The sequence below is a fragment of the Pempheris klunzingeri genome, chromosome 13 (genome assembly GCF_042242105.1).
Source record: "Pempheris klunzingeri isolate RE-2024b chromosome 13, fPemKlu1.hap1, whole genome shotgun sequence".
Classification (NCBI taxonomy): Eukaryota; Metazoa; Chordata; class Actinopteri; order Acropomatiformes; family Pempheridae; genus Pempheris; species Pempheris klunzingeri.
The window spans coordinates 15,430,382-15,441,043 of NC_092024.1; the positions used below are offsets into that span (position 1 = coordinate 15,430,382).

Consider the following 10,662-nt stretch of genomic DNA (forward strand, 5'->3'; position numbering starts at 1 on the left):
AAATTGATAGTTTTACATAATGCTGCTGAGTTACTTCTTACTAATGCTTGAAATCTAAGCAAGGTAATTCGATGTGCTTCTGTCTTTTGACAGGCAGCTAACTATGCATTATGATATACTTCCAGCTTATTAAATATTCTTTATATCCTTTATTATCTTAGCTCATTTTGACCTTCCCACAACTCCTCACAAACATATACATCCAAACAATCCTTCAGTCAGACTGAATGATTATCAAATCCTTCAATGATATCAAATGTGGTCAAACTGTGCATTATACTTCCTGTTCAGACAGCCAATCTGTCTTTATTCTCAGTAAGCTTCGACAGTCATGGTGCAAACAAAACTGGACAACACTGTAAGTCTGTTGCTTGTTATTATAATCATCATAATTCCAAGGACATTTACAAATATCATGTTGTGATTTTTCTGGCACCCAATGAGTGAACTAATCCAAAAATAAGCAACTAGCCTTTTCTACCAATCAAATAAATATGGCAAAAATAATAATGGGTAGTAGAGATGGACAAAGACAGATAAAAAATCTATTTAAATACCAACATTGTGAATCTCTTATTAACCCAAATGTAATCTTAGCGCGATTCTCGTTTTTTTCTGTCACATGCTACGACCGAGCTAAAACGGTAAATGGTTGTAGGAGACTTACAGAAAAACACAACCATGACTAACTTCCTCCTTGCAACCTCCCAGCAATACCCTTTCTGGTTACACCTCATAACAGTGCCATAGAAGTAGTGCTTAACCTTACACGAGAACCCCTGCCACAGCAGAAAAATGCATTTTTGAGCAGGATAACAGGCAGTAAAAGAGGGAAATACTGCTGCTGTTACACCCCTCTATGGCCCCCAATAAAGGATGCGGGTGATGGGTGCAGGAGGGGCTGTCACTCAGGCAGGGGTCCCTGGGGTGAACAGAAGGCAGGCGGTGGTGTCGCTCAGCCATGACCAGGGCACAATGACCAGGGCCTGACCCTTCAGACCTACCATCACACACATGCTAGCAACCATGACACTCACAGGGAGGGGGGCTGGACCTACAGAGGAAGTAAAGTGAACTATGTATGCGTGCATTTTTGAATATTGCTTAAAATATCCATGTCAACCATGTTTTATGAACAAGAAAAATGTCTCGACAAGTACTAATAATTACTGTAATTGCATGGTCAATAATTAAAATCAAATCTCTAAGGCACATTTCTGAAGCCTGCAGACAACTACAGTCAACCAACAATAAACTAGAGTAGACTGGACTTTAAAGAAAAAAAACTTTAAAACAGGTGAATAAAAGGTTACATCCGCTCCTCTTCTTCCCTCCTTCCTCAGATAAAAATCTGTCCTTTCTTTTGGTAAAAACAGTAAGTGGTCCAAAAAGATATTTGAGTACAACCTGCTGCAACACACACACACGCACATCCACACACACACAGTTCAGAGTGGGATGGTGGAGACAAAGGCTGGCCTCCACGCCCCTTGCTGGGAGCACACAGTCGACTGGACACACAATTGAGAGCGGAAGCAGATCAGCTGGCCTAGGCCTGCGAGCAGGGGAGAGAAGGGGGAGGGAGAGATAGAGAGAAAGGAGCCCCCCATTCCAAATTATTCCAAGTTATTCTGCTGGATGACTGACTTCATTTCCGACCAAAAGCAGGAGAGAAAAACAGAGGGAGGGGTGAGAGTGTAACGGAGGACTGCGGGGGGGGGGGGGGGGGGGGGGGGGGGGCGGCTGTGGATGGGAACAGGGTGGAGACCAAGGTGACAGTCAACAGCTCCCACCCGCATTTGAATGTGGCCTTTTCAATTCATAAAAAGGGTTCGCGTAGGCCTTTATGGCATCTATACAATATTACATACTCAACAACAACATTAACAGTATCTCACTAGCTCAAACCTTATTTAAAGTGAGAGCAAAGAGCAAACACAACACTGTGATTTAAATTAGTATTCAGTTTCCACTTGAAAGAAACTGGAAGAGAAGAGAAGAGAAGAGAAGAGAAGAGAAGGCGTGATGGGAGAGCATGTGCAGACCAGGCAGGCCTGAGCCTCGAGGCCGGCTGCTCCAGTGTATGGTGGAGAAGGGGGATCCTGGGACAACCATTTCCTAAGTTGACAAAGTGGCCGTTTGTCTGCTGCTCCGGCCCATGGCTCACTGGGCTCCAGCATGCCATCATGCTTTGCTCCTGTCTCAGCCTTGGGCTTCTCACCCCAGAGGGGAGTGGTGGAGGGGAGGCGAGGGCAGGGGTGTTGGGGGGGGGGGGATACTGAAAGAAAGACAGGAGGGGAAGAAGAAGGGAAGGAGGAGAAGGAAGAGGAGGAGTGCAGGAGGAGAGGAGAGAGAGAAAGGATGTGGCCTGAGCCCTGGGTGCTCGCCAAGTCACCCTCCCTTTCCTCGGCTCAGTCTCCCCCCTTCTACCCAGCCCCTCCCCGACTGCCTCTCTCTACACAATGGCCGCTTCTCTGCTGAAATTTCACGTTATTGGATCCCGGGCCTGGAGTTTTGTCCTCCCACAATGTCCAGGCAGCGGAGCATGCTGCAGGGGAGACACACTCTGCAAGCTAAAAGCTGGAAAACCATTCCTCCTTTCATTAGCATCAGAAAAGGGGAGAAAAGTCCCCCCTACCGCCTTTTTCCATCGCCCCTTTTCCTCCCCATCTCTCCCCGTATCAAAACCGGAGGAAGGCTGTCAAGCTCGGTCAAGCTCCACTAGACCACTTTGGTTTGTAGGACTTTTGAGAGAGGGGGGGTGTATCATTAAAATATCATTGGGAAAATAAACACAAGCTACTTATCCCAATCCGATTCTATAGATTATCCTCCGAAAGGAAAGCAATCACTAGAAAAGTAGAGGGGGGAATGGAAGATGGCGTGAAATGCTACTCGGGTTGTGACTCATTCTCTATGCTTACTAAAATGTGTGGCTATCTCCAAGAGCTGTAATCATAGATAAAATACGCTACTTTCACATTTCAGCTTTAGCAACTTGATGTATTTGATGTGGATCAACTTGCCTAAAGACCGACACAAGTCCAAGTCTTGCAGACATACTGTAGCACAAAAGTATGTAATATTTGAATGCAGTCAAGAATGATAAAAAAAAAAAAAAAAAAAAAAAAAAAAAAAAAATCGAATTCACCATAACATTTTCCAAAAACAAAAAATCTAGACTAACAAACGATAACTTGGTGCTTAAGTTCTTGGAGGATAAAGCGGCGCAGTTTCCCTCACTGTGATCACGGCTCATTGAAGAAATGAATAACATGCAATCTGGGACTCGACCGTCGATTCCAGCAGTGCATCTAATCTGAACGGTGCAAACTAGCTGGCCAATTAGCCACGGTTCAAATCCCCTAAATAACCAGTGGCAAGCTCAAGGGCACAGACATATCCAAAACAAACACCAACATGACCCAACATGGATGCAGTGCAAATTATGACATACGGCCAGAACAAGACACTTTTGAAGGGGCTGTCTGGGGCCATTAATAAAACAGACCTAATAATGGGACAGTGCCCACGGAAACACCGACAGGCAGCCAGCATCACAAGCCTGCTACATTAGCTGCAGTGAAAACTAATACGTTGGCTATAGAAAGAGAAGTGAAAGAGAAATTTGCCCTATCTCCTCTCAACACCTCAGGCTGCTGGTGAGTCATCTCCCTCACAAGAACATTCAGCTTAGCTACCAACTGACTCAGGAAAAAAAAAAAAAACAGAACAAGCCTACTCTGCTGCTGCACCCCACAGAGAACCTACACATCACATTTACCACCGCTCTTTCACATAAATGCCACCTAATATGACGACAAATTCACTGATCACGTTCACTTCTGGTAGCATCCGTCACTGACAGCAGTTAGTGGGTCGAATTTGCCTGTTACCCGGATCAAAGATGGACCTAAACCAGCAAGTGAATATCAAAACTGCTCACTCAGACAGTGTTTCTAACACTGATGTTCTAACCAACCCCTCTATTACTGGATTGGGCTTGAAACCCCAACAACAACATTCTAGGTGCTGCTGCGCCGTGGCACTATAGATCAAAAAGAATCCCATATGTGTATCAAATGCCAAAAACTATTCTCAAACATCAATCAAAGCCACATATTGAGATGATCTTAATTTGAACCACAAGCATTTGGAAAATTAAAACCTTGCGCTTGCCATTACCAAAAAAAAAAAAAAAGAAAAAAGAAGGGGACCACAAATTTCGGCTGCTGCAGCGTCTCTGGTCTTCTTTGATGTATGAGTAGTCCCCAGGGACCCGAGCATCTACTCGTCTGTTACTCTGAAGCCAAGCGGGAGACGGGAAGCTGAGGGAACAAGACAGCCGTCTAGCTGTGGGAGAAACCATCAAGACATCTCAGGAGCAACTTGGGAAGGGTAAACCACCAAACCACGATGATGGTCCAAGGATGTTAAGAGAAACTGCTATGACAAGTTGTAAACCATCGCAGCATGCCCTGTTGTTGGGAATAACGTAACATTATCATCAGCATCAGAAACCAGCCGATTAGTCCATCTTGATCTTGAGTCAATGAATCTCTGCCTTTAAAGATTTGAAGGAATCAACAACTGTTTTACCAACCAATGAAAGTCTGTTCCAAAATCTAAATATAGCCACAAGACAGGAAATCTGATCAAACGTTACTGAGCAGATAAAAATATATGTTCTTATAGGCCTCCAATTTTAATCCTGTTTGAAAACTTGACTCACCAATTCATTTATTTGATAACACAGAGCTATGTTTGCTTAAATTTGCTCATCTAGGATCCGGGCCTATCTCTCCCAGAAACACATACACATGCCAAATGTTCCCGGAGAAATAAACACACAAGCATCTGTGTGCACAGACGCACACACAGAAACCCCTTCCTGTTTTCAAAGTGTTTGGAAACTCAATCAAAGACACAAGGTTTAGGATTTACATCTGTGCCCTTTTATGTCTGTGGCCTCGCAGGAAAGAACCATCTCAGCCCAGCTGCAGCAAAGAGCTCACAACAAGGCCCAGCCTTCATGCTCCCGCATGCAGCACAACTGAAAACAATATCCACAATTCAGACACTTAGTGCTAAAAGCACTTCTTAGAGGCACTGAGATATGGTCTGTGAACATCAGAGGCCCTCCCTGACAAAGAAATAACAACGAACCCTGCTATCTGGATATCGTGATGGAGACACAAAAAATATATATATATAAGCAAGTTTTTTAGTGTAGACTTCACAGCCAGCTTACAAAGCATAGGTGCCCACCAGGTCTTTGTCTTACAAATAAGAACATTTGTTTAAAATCTGCCCTAAATACACTGCTGACATTTATGCCAGTTTAGGCTTGCTCCTAAAATACTTGAGGAGGAAATGAAAATTATAAGAGGGAAGTGGCTTGGGTTTAAAATACACAGAATCCAGGCCTAAATCTGGCCATGGGAATGGAACAGTCCACCACTATACAAGGCCCGTTCAGTTTGTTGGCTTGTCTCGGTTACAGACAGTCCAAGCCTTCTGGTTATACAGAGGATCATTGTCATTAATCACACAAACAATACGACTCCTTCTAATAGAACATGCAGACAGTGGAGCATTAATATTCTGTATGCAAAACTACTTTTGGGATTATGTAACTTTTCACTCTAGGTAAATAAGGTGAAACTGAGAGAGCTTTAATGTAAAGACTCTTTGCACAATATATGTATATCTCAGACTACTAAATCTGATACAACATGAGACCATGCCTTGCAACCAGTAAAGTGTCCTATATATTTGTCAAATAACATTAGTTCATTAGTCTCTGTAAACCACTGTAGTCACAAGCAGCACTTCCCCAAAAGAATACAGAAGCAAAACCAAAGATGTGTTCAGCTCAGCAGACTTAGCCAAAGGTAAGACATGTCGATAGCTTAGACTGGTTCAACTAGTAAAGCTAAGTGTTCGTGGAGGTCATATCCAACAACTGGCAAGGACCCTAAATTACACTATCTATAAAAAAGGTCCAGGAAATTATTTAGCTTAACGTAAGGGCCACAGGATATAGGCAATTACCCAGGCCATAAAGCACTAGCCCTAACAGCTGAAGTAGCTGTCTGCCTTTGTCGTTTCAGGGCATGATGGGGGTTGTTTAGGAGGAATGTGTTTGGAAAGCTCTGCAACAGGAATGGGAGTGCAAAACAGACCTCAGGTGATAAGATCACGACACCCACATTGGCAGATAAAACACCGAGCTGTCAAATCAATCACACAGATAGGAAGAGGACACAGAGAGATGAATCACCGAGGATCACCTGACTGGCAACAGACAATACCACAGAACTGCAGGAATCTAAAACAATGGGGCCATACCCTATGCATGTTCAATGGAATATAGAGGCAGCTGACCTTGGCAGATAAAAATGGATGAGGGATTCATGTGATGAATTTTAGCAAAAGCACCCTAAAGGCCCGTACGAACTAAAATCTACATTATAATCTTTTTGATTTTTAAACCAAACTGTAAGCAATTTCGTGCTTTTGAAAAGAAACCTCTACCAAAAAGGAAAAGTGACATTTTACGTTGGCACAGCATAAGGCATAATGTGTAAAAGCAAGCTATTCACATGTATACAATGACTATCTAAAAGAGTATCATCAGTACACAGATTAAAAAGTCGCTTGTACAGTCCACCTAAACACACTACTGCCTTGGCTGAGATAAATATTTTAGATAAACATGACATTCAGCAGAAAGGCAGCTCGTGCATACTTTCATAAATCTCCCACTTCTCCCAGCATGACCATAGTCATCGTCTGCTAAAATTCAGATTAGCCTTACATCACACCAAGCTCTCCAGAACCGACACACATCCCAGAGCAGGCTCAGACCAAAATCTGACAAGATTTTATGTGCCTTCTTGTCATTTCAGCCTTGTGAACATAGTTGCACCAAGGCCAAGTGACATGTTCTCAGCAAAGGGTGTGCTGTGTGTACACCAGCTTGGCTTACCACCCATCATTTAGACAAAACCATTCCAGGACTATCTCTTCACACATTTTTGGAAGATTTTCAAATTAAATATTTACAATGCAGGCTACAGGAGAACAAACATATTTTTCCTTAATTGCACGTGTACACGGAAGCATAAAGTCAAAAGATAACAAGCATTTATAGGAACAATTGCCACATATTAAAAGAAAAGGCTGATTTTTTTTTAAGGATTTAGCAAATGACTCATCAAAGATCTGAATTCATCTTATCAATGGAAAAGAGCAGAATGTCACAATTCAAAAAGAGACACACAACTGTGAAAACATTTTTGGTTATTATGAAAATATCCCTGATGCTAAAAGAATGAGCAATACAAAAAATTAGATTTTTTTGTGAATAGCTGTGTCATTAGAAAGAGCATTTTAAGGAGACTCTCTTCAGCAAATATAAGTGGCTCAGGCAACGCTCTGTATTCTGTTCACTCCATTACAATGAATCATACAACAGGCAGAAAGGTGGTGGAATCATAGCAACAATGTTTGGATCACTTCGCCATCTTAGCTGCTGCCATCACGCAGTGTGGAACAAACCCAGCATATACTGTAGCTTGCACACCACTGATGATCTGTAGCCTATGGCAGCAGTTGCCAAAGTGGGGCCTGGGGGCCTCGACCAGTCCCTGAGGTTATTGCAGGGGGTCCCAGCAAATTCAGGAATTATTTCATTCCACCTTAATTTCTCTCACTGGAGGTTAGCGTGGTGAGAAAATGTATTCAGACGACTGTTCGAATCACAGGTTTCACCCTTCCTACTAGCACTGAACGTGCTAGGTTTCTCCCCAATTTAATCTAAATCTTGACAAACCACAAAAATTATCTCAGATAAATTCCCCTTCAACGATATATTGTCAACTGAAGACTCGTGGTCTAATTGTAGTCTATTTGGTGTGGCTTGATGAGAGGAAAAAGGACTCCATGGTATATGTTACATAAAAAGAAAAATGTAGTTCAAGGACAAAGCCTCCATGCATTAAAATCAATCCACCTAATAAAAGCCAGATACATGGAAAGGGGGAAAAACATGGGTGTGTTTCTAACAATTAGCCATGACACTGTAAATAGCTGAAGGACATATGACTTCCTCTGTGACAAATACATTATCAAAGAAAATCCTCTGAGATAGCGAAGAAACGTCGGTTAAATAAAACATGTGCGGCCTCTATGTAAAATAAACGACCGACAGACAAGCGCTTGTGTCTATGTGTAATGCATTGAACAGTTAATGCAGGAAATGTGATCATTGTGTGATCGTCGGTGCAATGCGAAACAGTGTACAGTGCTGTGAATGGGCAGGCAGGTACTTTATGAATGGAGGGGATCATGTGACCGCAGCACCTCCCGAGGCAGATATTTCTCACTGACTGTCAACAACCGCACACAAGGGATCAGCCCATTAAAACAATACCAAAATGCGACTCGAAACGGGCGCGATGTACACGAAAACACCTCATGTGCACATTACAGTTCGTGTTCGTGCGTTGTGGTGGTTTGGACGTGATTGTGACGCCGTTTTTAAGCGTTTTTATGAATGGGGATTGTGATATGTAAATGAGTGTGATTGAGAAAAAAAAATGGCATCTTCAGCTTTTCGACGATGACATTGCCGCAATCGGCTCGAAGGGTTTTCTTTTAAGAAAGGCTGGACTCCAGTACAAACATGATCTGCACGATTTTAATCGATGATTATGTTACGAAATAATGGCGGACAACAGTAACATACAGATCTAGGCTGTGAATATAGCGTTTTCTGGCCGTGATGTGCCGGACAGACATGTCCATAAAATCATATTCAGACTGGATTATTGCTGTGTACATGTCTAAAACGAGTGATCCCTCATAACATGTCTTATAAGTGCCAATCTATAGAGCAATAATAAATACCATAGTCACATCATGCTCCTTTTAAATAAAGTATATGCAGACAATCATTATTTCACTTATGTACACTGTGGCCTAATATAAAGCCTCACAACATACATGATAGTTTGTTGAATTATTAGAGCCAGATTATTAAGAATGAGATGGATCTTTTTACTACGGGCCTATGACATTGCTTGTCACATGCAGATCTTCTCTAACTCACAATAGAATCCATAGAGTACCTCTCTACTATCCTACGAACCCACTAAAATCAACAAGATTATAAATCTGCGTTTCTTATTGTTGATATTAAGACAGTACGGTGGTGAAACAGCAGCGTCGCTCGGTTATAAATGTCATTGGGAACTGGCAGTCTCCTCTTGTAAAGCATGTGTGTTAATATCTAAAGATATGTAGCGTTAAGTGCACGGTTGTTGTTGGGGTTTTTTTTTTTTTTGCATTGTGTGTGTGTGAGTGTCTGGAAATGGAGAAGAAGAAAAATAATACATGTATAAACAGCTACTCACTCGTTGTTTGGATTTGTTGAATCTTCACTCATTTTTTTCCTCACGGGGATCCAAATCCTAGCAATAGCATCGACGACGCAGTGACGGCGGGATAAAATACCACAAATATCACCATTTTCCTTCACATATAGAAATTACCCCTGCTTAGGATAGTAGGTGAAGGATGTACAAAGGGGCATGCCTGGCTGAGCGTCCCTGTGAGGACCGAGAGGAGCTAGCTTAACGTTAGCTTTGCTGCCTGGAAGTAACGTTAAATAGCGAGGAGGAATGACAACCGTTGATTCATTTTATCCTCCCTGGAAGTAAAATCCGACCACAACAAATGGGCCATCGGCATCATCCTCTTCACCAAACGCAGGTCCCCGCTTCGCAAAAACGCGAATAGATCCTCAAAACACGTAGAAATAGCTGCGGACTGTGGCGTTTGGCAGGTTATTTATGGCTGGCTGTCGACCATCCATTCGCCAACTTCAGGTCCAGGACAACACTTGAAAAAGCGGCTGTGGAGCGTTGCTCCGTCAACGTGTCCGAGTAAATTGCAGCAAAGGCATCCAAAGCCGAAAAAATGGTTCAACTGTTTTCAGTTTCGACACTGGCGAGCGAAGTAAAAAGCGCACAGGCTGGAAATTTCCTTGAGAAGTTGGTGGACATCTGCTTTAATCGAACTCCATTTTCAACTCGGGGGGAATGAAACATCGGAAAACTGGGCGGATGTGTCGACCCTCGCTTGAGAAAATTAGATCCTTCCGCGACGTAGTAAAAACATAACACTCTTGCGATAAAATGTGCTCAAGAGGCACACGGTTTGTTGTGTCTACTTAAAGAGCAACGCATATCGGACTAAAACGCGTTCCCCTGTAGACGTACGCGGCAACCTGGGAGTGTTTCTTTCCAAAGTTGACCTAAAGTAGTCCCCGCACTTCCCAAAAGAAGTTTCCCTTCAATCACGCATTGATACAAGAGGGAAGCGTCTGTGTGATAGCACGCAAAGTAGAAAATAATCTGGAGGAAGGACTTGGGCTGACACACACACACACAGACACACATACACACACACACACACACACACACACTCGGCCATTAACAATTTCTGCCGTTTTCTTTCATTAAGCAGCGTGATCGACCGCCCCCGGAGCACTTTTTTAAAACCTCCATGTAAAATTGTGAGAACATGCACACAGCAACGACCACTGCAGCACGTGGAATTACATTAGACCCCCTTCATGATTTATGTGGTTAAAAC

The 10,662-nt window shown here is 42.8% G+C and overlaps 1 protein-coding gene across 1 annotated transcript in view; it reads right to left on the reverse strand.

Annotated features, from left to right (window-relative positions):
- spred1 (sprouty related EVH1 domain containing 1) overlaps positions 1 to 10,245 on the reverse strand; it is a 31,676-nt gene extending 21,431 nt beyond the window's left edge. Inside the window, exon 1 of the mRNA XM_070842475.1 lies at positions 9,420 to 10,245. Within this exon, the coding sequence (XP_070698576.1) occupies positions 9,420 to 9,451 (32 nt within the window). The 5' untranslated portion in view covers positions 9,452 to 10,245. The remainder of the gene's footprint in view (positions 1 to 9,419) is intronic.
- Positions 10,246 to 10,662: the final 417 nt, after the last annotated feature.